The following is a 15,955-nucleotide window of genomic DNA, read 5'->3' as shown; positions in this document are numbered from 1 at the left end:
GAGATACAGTGGCCTTAGGAGAGTTTTTATTTTTACAGATTACGATGTGAAATATGTTTTCCTGACCCCTGATTATGGTATTTCCTCCGCTTTACGGTGTTATTTATGTTATTTTATTATATACATGTGTATTTATTATATACTGCATTGTGTTTTGCTATTAATTTTTAATACCGTATCCCGGGATTCTACTGTACATTTTAATTTTATACTCTAGCCAAGCAATGCTGCTGGTGAATTATAAATACAAAATTTTGCACTCGGGTGTAAAATTAAAAACTTATTCTCAAATCACAATTACATTTAACAAATATTTTAATGCCATTCTAAAATCTTTACAGATTAGTTGGACATTTTCGACACAAAAAGAAAAAACAAAAACAAAAAACTGATTTATTTTAAATTTTATACTTTTATTTGGCTCACTACAATCGTTTTACTTATATAAACGAACTGGTAGAGATTGAATTTTTTTTTTTAACAAGTGCAGAGGATTTGCATTATTGGAATTCTTCGAACGATGTTTCTAATCTTCAGTGTTATTTTCACAACGTTTTGGTCGTTGAAACCTCAGACTTTCTTGGGCACATCGTGTTGAACTTTAGAATGTGAAGAATGTTAGAGGTTACATCAACTAAAACATGAAAATAACACTGAAGTCCGAAAAATCCAAATAATCCTCAACCACAAAAGTTCAGAAACATAAGAATCCTAAAATTTCTTTTAAAATGATTTTTTATTCTTACGGGTTATTTTAAGTTATTATTTGAGCTAGAAATGGCTGGAGTAAATTGAGGGAACTGCTATTATTAATCGGTCATGTTACTGCTGTCTATAAATGGAAGAGTCTACTAGGCATACGTGATGTATTTTGATGATGTATGCAAGTAAAACGTGGTAAGCGAAGGTTGAGGGCATGTGTTGCATGCAGATAAATGATACAAGAATGACAGCATGGATGTGTAATGTGGGTCTTAAAAGACAGGCTCAGATCCGAGAACCGCAGAGGAAGCTTAAATATGAATGATGTAGAAGAATATTTGCAGAAGAGAAACTGGATTTGATTATATTAATAAATGAAGAGGGTTTCGGTTAGATGTACAACAGTTGATTGGTTTGGTTGTTTTGTTTTACGGCATATCAACCCTTTTCGGGTTATTATATGCCAAATCCAGTTATTTTGGAAACAGTTTTTATGCTTCAAGTTCTTCATATCTTCAAATATTTATTTGTAGAGTTTGGTTTGGTTGTTTTGTTTTACGGCATATCAACCCTTTTTGGTTTATTTAATGCCGAATCCAGTTATTTTGGAAATAGTATTCATGTTGCATTCAGTTATTTTGTAGAAGGTTTTTATTCTACAAGCTCTTTGTATCTTCAATCGCTAGTTTGCAGTGTTTGGTTTGGTTGTTTTATAGTGGATTTTATAGTTTTTGTTCCCTGCCCTGCAGAACATGAATGAGTTTTGCAATGGGAGAGGGAAGAGGGTTACAGCATTAATGTTTGGTACATTTTAAGTTAGGAAACCAGTCAGGAAGTGGGAGAGATAGAGAACGGGGAAATGGGAAGAGGGAAAAGGTGGGTTGTTGTTTGTGTTTTTGCAGAACATAATGAAGTTTTGCAAAAAGAAGGAGAAAAACAAAAAGCATCAATGTTAGGTGCATTTTGCCTCAGGAAGCCAATATCTTCAGACAGCCTGATCTGGTAGCATCAGAAAATAGTTGAGGTAGCAAAGTTAGTTTGCAGAAGCTGAGAGAAAGAGGGATAAATAAAGACCAGTGCAAAGTTAGTGTGGAATATGATCTTACAACCAATGCATTTCAGGTGAAAACATTACATTGTCATGGCGAAATTAATATAAATTAAAAAAATTCATCTGGTAAAAGAATGATCACAAGTAAAAATAAAATTTATCGAATAATAGTTTTATCACGTCTTAATATGGAAGAGATGTGTGACGAATTCAGTATAACAAAAAAAAAAAAAAAACTCTTTACTTAAATTGATAAATTAAAGATCCACCATTTCAGAACATAATTGTGGATTATCTTTAGTTAAAAAAGACATCTAGCACATATTCTACTGGATTATTTGTAATTTTTAGAATGCATACTCATTTTGCCATGACATGCAAGTACATAATATTTTCATCTAAAATGTGTTGTTAAAAAAAAAAAAAAAATATCACTAATGTAAACAAGCAACCTTAACTTCTAAAAGCCGTCCAATCGAATATGATGGAGCATTAAGTTCTCAGATAATTTTCATTTTTTTAACCGTTTAGAAAGGAGTCCGTTTGCCATGTTACTTTAACGTAAAAAGGATACCTTTTCAGATTTTCATGTTTTATGGTTTAGAAATTGAAAGAGGGTCATTTTTTTTTAATAACTCAGTAGAGAGGTGGGTGGGGGAAGAGAACACCCCTCTCCCTTTTCATTCACAAACTACCAAATTGAAACAAATATGACTAAATGATCCCATTTATATAAACACTAGTGAGGGTACCCGGCATTGCCCTGGTGTTTGGAGGTGTGAAAGAAAAAAAAAAAAGTGTTAGTAGGGAGGGAAGCTCCAACCCGTAATGAACAAGTGACGTGAAGGCGGAAAAGAAAGTGAAAGAAAATGTGACAACTTACCGCTACGCTAAGAACACATAGGAAGTGAAAATCACTCAAATTTAACGATGTCAATCCAAAGTTGACTTGCTAGGTGAATGAGTTCAAACAGGTGCAGAAATGAACGTTGGCTGAAAACCAGTTCAGCTTTCACCAATTTGTTTCCCCATGGTGTTGGGGAAACAAAGCTCCCCAAAGAAGGAGAACTCTCAAATGAATAGCAATTGTCTGATATGAAGAGGTTTACCCACATTGATCAAAGCCAATTGCTTTCAAGACGTCCCGGCATGAAAGGCCGCTGACGCCTTTGCACCAGCGACTTTCGCTTTATTTATACAAGAAAACCGAACGAAATAGTGAATTTTGTAAAAGTTGCTCAAATAAGATATAGATGATCTCCGTTCGCAAATCATAGATATTACAGGGAGTATATAAAAAGTTCCTCGAGACCCCTTCCCAAAAAAAAACCTTTCTTGGAATACAAAAACGCACATACCACTTGTCATATATATATTACGAAAACCATACATTTCTCAAACTAAGCTAGATTAAAAGTTAGCTGGAGGGCAAGATATTTTTAGTCGTGTGCAAGCGACTCTATAAGTCACTCCGTCGATCGGTCCGTCCGTAACACTTTTGTGCTTGGCCTTTTTGGTTAAGATCAAAGGTCTGTTGTTAATAAGCTTTTCTTGACCTTTTGGCCAAAAGTTTTTTGTTCAGTGTTGATTTTCAATGTATTTTTAACATGAATAAAGGAATTAATATCATTTTAGTTTATCTTTAAGAATTTCATGTCAATCCTACATTCACGCATTCATTACACAAGAGCACGCGACTAATGGCTATCGGCCTTGTTTTTTTTTTGTTGTTTTTTTTTAACTTGTAGATTATGCATTAAAATAAACATAAAATCAATAAAAACAAAATTAGACTATTCAAAAGTCACTATTCATGGTAATTCCATCTGACACTAGACACATAGCAGAAGAAAGGAAAATTCTTTATTTCCATACTTTAGTTGTCATCAGCTTAGAATATAGGTATATTTCAATAAGTATTTCAGAGAGGGGATGATCAGCTCAATAACTCTACCTATGCCATCATTGCTCCTTTCTTGAAAATGCACAAAATATCAACTGTTTCCAAATTCTACACCAATTTCCTCATCTTTTGACCTTCCTGTGTAAAACTTTGGAACTCTTATAGAATTTTAACCCAACTCTTCACTGAAGGTACATGTTTTTATGCCATTCTTCAAAGCCGTTAAATTCTTTTAATTTGTTTAGCTGCTTTTGTTCAGCCTTGAACTCTGAACATCAAAATAACCACTAGACTTTAATATGCTTGTTACCTTGACTGTCTCTTAAAGCCTAGAGAACTACACGCCTAAATAGTCATAACCAAGATGAAAAAAAACATTCCAAAACATATTTCCCCATCCCAAACATTATCTAGTTTATTAGTTAACAGACATGAATAAGAACTCCTTGTTCTTTTGATGAGAAGCAAAGTTTAGTAATCTAACTGCCCTCATGTGGAGGCAAGGGAATAGAAAAAAAAAAAAAAAAAAAAAAAAAAAAAAAAAAAACAGCAACTTACCTGGTGGAAAGTCCACCGTATGGAGTTCGGAAACATGGTACTCCTCTTTGGCGTCTTCGTTTAAATGCTTGAGCTGTTAGTTTACTTTCTGAGGCTGGATCAATTCTCCAGAAAGATCCTTTGCCAGGTTCTTCTTGTGAACGTGGAACTTTGACGAAATACCGATTCAATGAAAGATTGTGTCTGATAGAATTCTGGAAAAAAAAAAAAAAAAAAAAAAAAGTGTGGTCAGAGAAAATGAAAAATTTAAACTTTAATTAGGATTGATATCAATTGAGGGGGAAAATATGATGAAACGGGAAGTAGATGCAGCTCACAACTCTTTACTTCGATGCATGATAAATTTAGTAAACATAATGAAGTTTGCATTGTATTTCTGCCATACTTAAACAGATGAGAAACACCAATGTCTACAAATGATACATTTGTAGACATTGGTGGCGGGTAACAAGTGTAGATTAGCGAGGAATTTGACCTATGGTCTCAATTTCGGCTTGATATTAATGTGACATCCACCCATTCTAAGATTTTATTATTGTCAGTGTAGCCATATCACCAGGGTATTTTATTTAGTGCCAGGGATTCCTGCCTGAAGCTGACATTTGAATAAAAGTAACATCAAATCAAAAATTATTTTATTTTCAGAATATCTGGCCTGAATAGTGAACACTTGGATACCTGAAGTCTTGTTTTAGAATGGACCTACTCTACTAATTTGTAATGTATTAGATGTTTGACGACATTGCAAGATCATTTTAGGTTATCCTTAATCCCACTTTCTAAATACAGATTTTTTTTTTTTTTTAGATTTCACTATTCATAATGTGAGAATATATTGATTTGATATTCACATTCTTTTTTTTTAAGGTGAGGGTTATTAAAGATTATTTGGACCTTTTTTTTTTTTTTTTAAAGAGAATTTCAAATTTTTTGCTTACTGACAAAATAAAATTTCTATGGAAGTGAATTGGTATTCATTTCTTATTTAAGGTGATTTTGTTAATACTGAATATTTTTTTTTTTAAGTGTTTCTACTAAGTTTCATTAAAAAATCCTATTTGAAGAAAAACAAGTGAAGGATGCATGGTCCACTGTAAACGCAGTGAACTAGGCATAAAAAAATGAGTTCAGCCCCCACCCCCAAAAGTCCCCAAGAGATGTCAAATCCTGGTGAAAATCAACAAACTGTGCAGTTTTAGGCCTTAACATATGTAAATTTGAGTTCTGCACCATGCAAAAAAAAAAAAAAAAAAAAAATGACTATGTCCACCCCCCCCCTTCTCAATTTAGCCCCCAAAGTTTTTTTTACATAGGCATCACCACTTATCAAAACCTTCAGGCCACTCGAGGATAAGGGTTAAAGAGTGTACAGTAGAAATTGGACAATATAGTAATCGTTAGTAATGGAAAATTTGGTGAATTTGTTAACTTATATGGAACGGCTCATCAAAAACTTGTTTACGTTAGACTTGAAGAAACCATATTGTAATCAGCTGGAAAGCAGGAAAACAATTCCATAGGCGTTTAGTTCTAATAAAGAACCTTTTCTCATGGAATCTACGTTTAGGTTTAAGTACAGATAAAGAGTGGGGGGAAATTATTGATAGTAATTTCTGCTAGACAGGTGTTTCTTGTGAAAGTTTGGCGAGGGGGGGGGGGGTCATAGATTGGAGCTCAGCCGAGCACTTGCCATGAAAATAATGATAAAGCAGAGACAAACTCCCAACATTTCTTCTGTGAGAAAGAGGTTGCAGGGAAGAGAAAAGGACATCCCCTACGAGGCTACAAAGTCTATTTTGAACTCTATCAAGGCAGGATAAGTCCTTTCTAGCAGCTCCTGCCCAGATGTGGCAACAGTACTCCATCCTTGGACGTACCTGGCTCTTATATAGATAGAGAATTGCATCAGCAGTGAGATATCTACTGGATCGATAGAAGGATCCCACCATTTTTCCAGTGGCCTTGGCAACGGATTTAATGTATATGTTCCACTTAAGATTAAGAGTAAACGTCGGACCCAGAAGCTTGTCAAAACCTGAGGCCTCCCCAAGACGAGAGCCATTCATTTCAATTGATGCCAGATGGGTATCAAAGCGTTGATGATGTAAAGATAAAAGCTTGGTTTTAGATGCATTCAAAGTAATCAGCCACTCCTTTCCCCATTGTACCACATGCTCAAGAATAAGACTGGGTCGTTTACGGTTTTAGATGTGCTATCATAGATAGTAATGTCATCAGCATAAATGTCTACAAGGCCTTAACATATTTAAATTTGAGTTCAGCACCATGCAAAACTGCTAAATAGACATACACAGAAAATTTTAGACAAATATGGTAAAATAGTTCTAAAAAAAAAAAAAAAAAAAAAAAAAATGAAGTGTTCTTATTAGCCCTAAAAGAGCCCGTGGGGCCCACCCAAGAATTATCGCGAAGTATAGACCAACAAAATTATATAGAAATTAGTTAGTTACAACTTTTCAGAAAGTTTTATAAAAATCCAAGGCATCAATTTTTTTTTTTAATAAGCACAAAAGTGTCAATTTTAGCCATTTTAACCTGAAAGGCACACCTATGGAGGGGGGGGGGGTCCTGGAAAATCCGTTCTGATACTTTTTTTTACTCGTATCATGTTTAATGTTTGTGCAAAATGTAAAAAAATTCCAAGGGGTAGTTATTGAGAAAAGTGCGGCAGACAAGTGTAAATTTACAGGTCCACCCTCCTTTTGTTTGGGGGGGGAAAAAAAAAAAAAAAAAAAAAAAAGTCAAATGTTTTTATTTGTTACTTTGTAATATTTGTTGTGTATAGATGCATATTTTTGCATTTAATTAAAATGTTTTGTTAGTCCCCCATTTAAATGATTACACTGAGGTTCATCTTCAAGCTGATGTATATGGTTCAGTCTTGTATGATTGATACATATACATGTTAATCTGGTGTTATCCCTTTGATCGATAATCGTGCTTTTGTTTTCTAAGTTGATGTTTAAACAATTTGTTTTTAAGAATGGTATTCATATTGCTTGCCATTTTTTTTTTTATATATTCTTTGACTTTTTATCTCAATTTTCATTGCATTTAATAACATGGCTTGGTATCCAGGAAAGGATTACTTCCTTTTGCGCTTTTACTAAATCATATTATTCCAGTATGTTGAAGATGTATGATATAATGCAATGAGGGAAGATAATGAGTGTAAATATTATAAATCGTTTTTCTTTGACAAAATCATTCGTCATGTTAAATGTCTACATTTTAGCAGTAAAAGACAGAACGCTAGTGGCCATTACTGATGCAGCATTATTCTAATTTTGAGACTCCCGCTTTTCTTGCTTTTATGCCAGACATTCACCTACTATCTCATACATTCCAACAGATCTTTTCAAGATTCTAACCGTCCCTTGGCGTGCAATTGTTTGCATTTCTCTTACACTTGTTTATACCGAGTATATTTGCCAGGTAGTTTTTGAATTTTTTTCATGAGTCTGGTTCCTCCTTTAATTACTGGAATGATTGAGATTTTCCTAGAATTCCAGTTTCTTTTTATGTTTAGACCTTGGTGTTTTTCCCTCTCAGCTCTGTTTAAGCCAGCATCATTGAAGACATTAAATTTTACTAAGGTTGCTTCTTTCTCCTTGTCCAATATCATTATGTCAGATTAAATAAACTCCATTTTCTAAGTATGTAACTGTAGGAATGACATAGTCATAATGGGTGTGAAATATGTGAAATGACACTAATTTTAATTGGGTTAAACCAGCTTCCTGCGAAGGAGGAAGTTCCATGGGAGTAGGAAATTCACAAACGATCCCCAGTTGTATGTATACCCCCGTTAGGGGAGATGACGACGTTAGTGCTTTGCAACTCTACATACGGCGCATGGAATTCCCAAATTGGTCACCCATTTTAGTAATGACCAGGCTCAACATTGCTTAACTTTGGTGATCTGACGGGAACCGGTGTGTCAATGTGATTATGCCGTATGATTGGTGATTTATAACTTATTTGGTTCTAGTGCACTTATTGATCCATACTGAAATAATGTCATTTAGAAAGCCATTCTTAACATGAGGAGGGGAGGGTGTACCTATTCTGTACTCTAACCTTACAATTTAATAAAAACATAAAACTTTAATTAAATTTAACAATACTATTTAAAAAATAGCGCGGATCAGTAAGTGCATTAGCACCACTTATTTGTGACTTTTTTCTGGTATATTTTCCCAGAACTTGTTGCTACATCCGATATTCAACTTTTTACTGATGGTCCAGTGAAGATATTTACAGACTTCATTGTGTAACCTCCCAGTTGAACCTTACAGCTGGATGTCAGGTGGCTCACACTACTTTTTACATATTAGTTCTTGATTTTTTTTTTTTATGAGTCTTAAGATACAAATCACTGGCATAATCAAGTTTTGATCAGATTAATGCGCCAGATAAAAGTAACTTCAATCCGATGTGATGACTTGCAAAAATGGCTCACAAAAAATTGACCCCTCGTAGACAACTGCCCAGATGAGGATGAAGGAATTAATGTTTTTGTCCAATTTTCCGATATGTCATCCGAGATGTTGAGCTTCAAAATGATACCGACGTTGTGAAAATCCATCACTTCTGTCAAAAGTTTTAGGCAGACATACAAACATTTAAACAGACAGGTGAGATTTATATTATAAAAAAAACTGGCCTAGGTGCCTGGCGTTGTCCGCGTGTTTGGAGGTGTGTTGAGCAAAAAGAAAAAAAAAAGTTGTAGGTAGGCAGGCAGGCTTGAACCCGTGGCGTGAAAGCAGAAAAGAAAGTGGAGGTGTGTGTAAGGGTGTTAGTTGAACAAAAAAATAAGTTGCAGGCTCGAACCCGTACCATGAAGGAGGAAAAGAAAGTGAAGAAAAAAAAGTGACGCATTAGCTGTTGCGCTTATCGCCAAACTGGAAGTGACGTAGGTTCAAATTAAGGCTAGACAATTGAAAAGAGGCAATGACTTTCAAAAACATCGACGAAAAAAGCAACCCCTCCTTGTACAAAAGTGCCTAGTTGAGGATGAAAGAATTAATGTTTTTATCCAATTTTTCAATATTTGGCGTCCGATGGGTCGAACTTCAAAATGATACTGATGTCGTGAAAATCTGTTGCCTCTGTCGAAAGTTTTTGCGAGACATACATACATACATTTAAACAGACAGGTGAGATTTATATTATGGACTAGTGGGGGTGCCGGCGTTGCCCCCGTGTGTGTGTGTGTGTACAAAAAAAAGTGAAGGAGAAAAAAAAAAGTTTTGGTAGGCAGGTATGCTTGAACCCGAAGCCTTGATGCGAAGGTGGAAAAGAAAGTGAAAGAAAATGTGATATCTTACTGTGAGGCTAAGAGGGCCGAGGAAGCAAGAGCCATTCAAATTAAACGATTAAAAAGTTAAGTGAATAATTTCACAGAGGTACATAAATTTAACGCAGTCAAACATAATGCCATAGGGGAATGCAATCCCCATACTTAACTTTGGCTGCAAGCCAGCTAAGCTTTATGCTTTCTGAATATTTGTTTCCCCAAGATGTTGGGAGAAAACCAGCTCCCCATAAAGAGGGGAGTGTCCAAATGAATAGCAATTGTCTGATATGACAGGTTTTCCCCACATTAATCAAAGCTTATTGCTTTTCTAGACGTTCCTGGCAAGAGTGCCAGCAAATCGTATTTTCTTGGATTATTTTCGCTTTATTTATACGAAAAACACGAACAAACACTCAAGACAGAATAGCAAGAATTTTATAAAATAAAAGTCGCTCGAATAAAAGATAGACATAACATCCCTTTGCAAATCGTAGATATTATAATCTAGGTAGTATATAAAAAGTTGTAAGAAATGGTAAGAAAGTTGTTGATAATTTTGTAAATTGATCGTAATAGGGTTGTGATAGTATCAACGCCCATGCCCAAGTGTTAGCAAAAAAATCATCAGTGAAGCAACGATATTGAAAATGGGATGAGGTTGATAGAAAGGAAGTTATTCACTAAACACAAAAGGAAGCTGAAGTGGGATTGTTGACCTAAAGGTGGTGATGATTGGGAACAAAGGTCAATATGGTTAGAGTTAGTTTACAGTCATAGATATTATAATCTAGGAAGTATCAGGAAAGTTCTCCAAAAAAGTAACCCCGTCAAGAAGCCCGGCAAAAAAAAAAAAAAAAAAAAAAAAAAGAAAAGAAAAAAAGAAAAAAAAAAAAGAAAAAAAAGAAAAAAGCCTTTCTCGGACATACAAAAACGCGCGTGGCCATTTTGCCCTTTATACATACAGAGGGTGCGTGACAGCTTCCACACTGATCATCATGGGTTCTTCAAATAAAGACTATAAAGATGGAAGGTGAGCATGTTGATATGCTGATGTTCCTGGGTGAATGTAAGTGTAGAATTTATTTAGCACAAATCTTCATTTCATGTTTCCATGATTTTATCAGTTGGGTTGGAATTGTTATAAGCCAAGATTTCATTAATAGGAAGACATTTGAAATTGGATTATCAAATTGTTTATTTCATCTTTGTTTAATTTATATTTTAGTGGAATATACACTGAGCATATAGTTATTGATGTATTGCAATGGCAAAGACAGCAATGATTGTGCTAACCAATATCTGGAAAGACAAATCCATTTCACAACGCACAAAGAAATGACTCCTGCAAGCTTTGGTATTTTCAATAGCAATATACAGCGCAGAATGTTGGGCCTTGAAGAAAGTCCAGAGGAAAAAATGCTGCTTTTGAATTGTGGTGCTACCGTGAACTTCTTTGTGTAAGCTGGGTGGACAAACAAACGAATGGGTTCAGGAAACGATTGGATCATGCTGAAGACTGATGGACAACATCAATGACAGGAAATTGCAATTTTTGGGACATGTGCTAGAACAGATGGCCTAGCAAAAGCACTTTCAAAATTGTCAAATCGGACCTATACTGCACAAGCACCTTCAAAATTGTCAAATCGGGCCTATACTGTACAACCACCTTCAAAATTGTCAAATTGGACCTATACTGCACAAGCACTTTCAAAAAGAAAAAAAAAAAAAAGGGTGTGACACAACGTGAAGGACATTGCAAACATTAGCATAGCCGAGTTGCTCAGATTGGCACAGAACCGGAGTCAATGGCAACCATTTGTGAAGAGTGCCAAGGCTGGTCAGTAATGACAATTTCGTCAAAGAGATAAAGAGTTGCTGTTCAGTGGAGTGTAGCTTTTACTGATATTGTCTGTAGATGACCATTTTATTGAAGTACCACATAAGATATGGATCTTTTTTTTGTACTTATGCAGAATATGAACAGCGCTATTTTTAAAATAGGATTTTCAAGTTGAATTCAATTTTCTACCACATCTTTTGCTTATTAACTTGCAAGTATCGAATAGTTACAAAACGCCTTCCCTTATCCATGTTAAGAATGAGCTTATAACATTTCAATTCAGTTCATTTTTATAACTACCGATTAAAATTTTTTTTTTTTTAAACAAGTGACCTATTGATTGCTAGCTGTTGACCTATTAGTTTTGGTATTATATCCCTAAATACATGTCAAATTCCTTGAGGTAAGTTTCTTGAAGGCAAACTATATTTAGGTTACTGTTCAAATCGTCTATCAAAAAATGTTTAATTTCTTCATAGTTTACCTTAATATCTTTGCGGTTTTATTGTAATGTTATTTTGGGTAGCAAGGTTTTATTTGTGTGTGTGTTAAATTTGTATTTTTAATTTTATTTATATACTAGCCTTTCTTGGACATACACAAAAAGTGAACACACACACACACATTATATATATATATATATATATATATATATATATATATATATATATATATATATATATATATATATATATATGGTATTTCATTCTCCATTTCCACCATTGCTTAAAGTTTCAATTGTTTTTTGTTGGGTTATTTATCTACTTTTGCTTTATCTGTCCATTGGTTAAGGGTTCTTTCCTGGCTTCCTCACTGGGTGATTTTTGTGGTACCCTAGCTGTTGGTGCCATTTCATAAAGAGAGGTTTTTGAGTTCAGTATATATTTGGTGTCTTTCTTAGTTTGTGTTTGGTTATATAGTATTTTTTGTGGGTTCAATTATTTTTCTTGAAGGAATGTTTTTGGTATATTTCAACTTGGATATCTTTTCCCCCGGCTTTGCCCTGTCATAAAATACGCTAAAATATATTTTAATTTGTGCAAATTTCGTATATATTATGAACCCTGTATATCGCTCTATTGCAGGTCAATATTTTTTTAATTTTGAAATTGCTATGAAATCCAGAGAAGTGAAATTTGGTACACTGGAAGAGCTTAACAAGGGGCCTTATTTTCCTGATTTTTGTAGAATTTGAAAAACATTTTGAAAGTTACGCTAATTTTTCTATTTTTTGGTAATTTTAAGTGTGTATCACTTTATTGCAGATCTCCCAAAATGCCTAGAAAGGGTGAAAAGGAACGTGTTGTTTGTTGCATGCCTTGCAGAAGGTTTATCTCTCGTAGATTTAGCCAAGGAACTTGGGAGAGATCGAAGAACATTGTCTTCATCAGTTGCAAATCCACACATCAAAACAAAGACAAAAACACGAGAAAGTTTCTGCTCCTGATGTTAGAAAAATTTGTGCAGAGCAACCCTTGACGGACCAGACGGGTGGGTCATAGTTTGGAGTCCTCTTTGATTCCCTACCCTTCATTGATTCTATCGTCAACAGAGAGATGGAGGTGTCATTTTTGGGCTGGAAAAATCTGCCATGAACTAATTGGACCATTTCGAGTGCTGGAAGGTATCAAACTGACAAGCCAATCTTGTATTTTATTTTTAAATGATCTTTTGTCACCATAGTTTGATGACCTTCCATTGGCACGTCACAACAAATTGATTTTTATGCATAATAATGTGCCATCCCACTCGGCCAAGGCTTCGACATCCTACATCAAGTCATTAGTGGAGAAAATTTGATGACATGGCCACCTTGTTCTCCAGATATAAACCCAATCGAGCAGCTCTGGTCAATAATAAAGATGAAAGTTTATGAATAAGGTGTTCAATTTTCATTGAAAGATGAACTTTGGAAGTTTCCTATAGCATCATATCTCAAATCTGCCAATTGACACCATCAGTTGACAAGAGGCTATTCAAAATGATTTTGAAGTAGGCGAGTTATATTGATAAATATTTCCTTAAACAAAAGATATGTGAAATTCGTTCTTGTTTTTGGTTAATATTGTTACTGAATATGTTCCTTATTTCACATAAATAGAAATATGAAGTTAAAATATTGTTTTATTACCGAAGATATACATTTTTACACACTTGCAATAAAGTGATACACAATTAGCATAACTTTTAAAATATTTGTTCCAATTCCACAAAAATCAGGGAAATAAAGCACCTTGTTATGCTCTCCCAGTGTACCTAATTTCACTTCTGTGTTTCATAATTAAAAAAATATTGACCTTCAATAAAGTGATACACAGGGTTTAGAGCTGTGATAAAAAAAAAAAAAAAAAAAAAAAAAAAAAAAAAAAGCATTGGGTGTTATCTGCTAGAATCGAAAGCGAAACCAAGACACTAGCATTCAAAGCTGGTGACGTTATCACTGTACTAACGTGACACACATATGATCGGAGTAAAAATAAACTAAGATGAACATACTATATGATTTTTTTTTTTTTTTTTTTCAATTTTGACCTTTTTTACCCATTAAAATTTTTTTTAACTGGCTAAGAACCTATAAAAGAACAATCCATACAAAATCCAATCATTTGATGCCCCTAGTGCTGATTTAGTTTAGGAAGAGATAGAGTTTGAAAATATGGAGACAGAGATAATGAGTTTTATAAATTAAATAGTTCTATTTGTATACATATATATATATATATATATATATATATTTTAAATTGTATTAGGTTTTATTTTGTGAAAATTTTATTTATTTTAGTAATTGGTTTGTTTAAAATTGATTGTATTACGATAAATGTAGGTACATTTTGACACAATTTTAACCCTGCTATCTGAGCTTTTGCAGTAAAGCTACCTGACAGATTTTTGTGTGCACTTATTTTATATTAGTTTCCATTTCATCCTTTCTATTCCCCACCCATGCAGAGTGGGAGGTACCGGGGAGGACGGATTCACCCTGGTACCCTAAGACAATCAAGATAAACCAGAAACACCTGCATTTCTACAAGTCTCTCAGTTGTGTGCAGCCATGTTATGACTTTCTTCCCCCCAGAATCAACCTTTTTGGTAAAGCTACTTATATAAAAGAATAATATTGGCAGTTCTATTTGGACAAATTATTTTTTGTTTGTTTATTTGGATGTTAAGGCTTGGCATGACCAGATTGTGCCAAAGGGAAGTGTTGAAACCAATGACTTGTAGTTTTATAGTCATTGGCTGTTTAGTCACCAGGATCCTGTTCTAAGATATTACAGATTTCCACCGATGAGTAATGGGTGGCCATATTGGCGCTGTCTTGCATCGCAGCAAAAGTGCAGATGCGAATTCTACATTCCTAGTGAGAAAAAAAAAAAAAATGGATGCTTAAAGAAAAACCAGAAGGAAGCATTCTCTCATTACTTTTATTTCAACGCATGACAGTGTTCCAGAACACCATTCAATGGCAGTGTAGAACTTTTTCTTCAGAATTTAACTCCAGTAAATATTTATGAAAAACAATCTAGGTTGTACAAAAGCAGTCTTCAAATACTAAAACATTGAGATGTCGTTGAGAAACAAAGATATGACAACTTTATTCTAAACCTGTTGTATCCAAACCATAAATAAATATTGGCTTTTGGAAATTGCTGCCATAATAGAATTTATAGAAAAGAAACTGGCAACATCAAGCCTGTGAGAGAATGCAAAAAAAGAGTGGAGCTATTCAAATTAGATTGGTTTCTGAATCTAATCCAGAACCCTCAAATAGGACATATTCACCAGCTAAAATATTACAACAGTACTCTGTGCATGGTTTGTTAGATTTATAGATAGAGAATAACTCTAAGCATGAGAAAGTGTTTGGAGTGATAGAACAGATTTTATGAAAAGCAAGACCTAATAAAAAAAAAAAAAAAAAAAAAAAAAAAAGACCTAATATATGAACTCCAAGAAAGGTTGGATGAGGTGGGGGGTGGGGGGAAAGAAAATCAGTCGATTTATCTTAAAGAACAGAGCTATCCACAAGAATCTCAGAAAGAAAAGGAATGTGCTTATGATTGAAAGACATGAGCTAAGTGTTAACAGAATCAAGCAGAACAAGCCATTTTAAAACACGAAATCTACAACTTAACCCAGATCAACTTCTAGACTAGTTCCATATTTTAACCGATTCCAAAGAAACACTAGAATAGAGAGTGGTATCATCAGCATAAATGTTAATCTTTTGCATGATATTCTCTGGAGAGCCCATCTATAATATAAACCTCACCTGTCAGTTTAAATGTATGTATGTATGTACGTACGCCTAAAACTTTCGACAGAGGTGACAGATTTTCACGAGATCAGTATCATTTTGAAGCTCGACCCTTCAGACGACAAATGCTGAAAAACGGGGTAAAAACATTACTTCCTTCACCCTCAACTGGGCACTTTTGTACAGGGAGGATCGATTTTTTCGCTTACAATTTTTGCGTTCATGACGTCGTTTAAAGGCCGTTATTTCGACTGCCTGTGACGTCACAACCACGGTAGGCACATCGGTAAGACAGTTTTTTTTCACTTCTTTTTCCTCAC

The 15,955-nt window shown here is 34.4% G+C and overlaps 1 protein-coding gene and 1 pseudogene across 5 annotated transcripts in view; both read right to left on the bottom strand.

Moving 5' to 3' along the window:
* Nucleotides 1–15,955, bottom strand: part of LOC145258198 (forkhead box protein K1-like) — a 173,211-nt gene that overhangs the window by 54,895 nt on the left and 102,361 nt on the right. For all 5 annotated transcript variants that reach the window (XM_080116092.1, XM_080116091.1, XM_080116093.1 and 2 more), the window contains exon 4: nucleotides 4,215–4,408. In XM_080116092.1, coding sequence (XP_079972218.1) covers nucleotides 4,215–4,408 — 194 coding nt within the window. The remainder of the gene's footprint in view (nucleotides 1–4,214; nucleotides 4,409–15,955) is intronic.
* Nucleotides 8,079–8,197, bottom strand: LOC145258378 (5S ribosomal RNA; annotated as a pseudogene).

The sequence above is a fragment of the Euprymna scolopes genome, chromosome 33 (genome assembly GCF_053919585.1).
Source record: "Euprymna scolopes isolate OS-2025 chromosome 33, ASM5391958v1, whole genome shotgun sequence".
Classification (NCBI taxonomy): domain Eukaryota; kingdom Metazoa; phylum Mollusca; class Cephalopoda; order Sepiida; family Sepiolidae; genus Euprymna; species Euprymna scolopes.
Note: the sequence above shows the minus strand (reverse complement) of the source record. Positions and strands in the feature narration are given on the sequence as shown.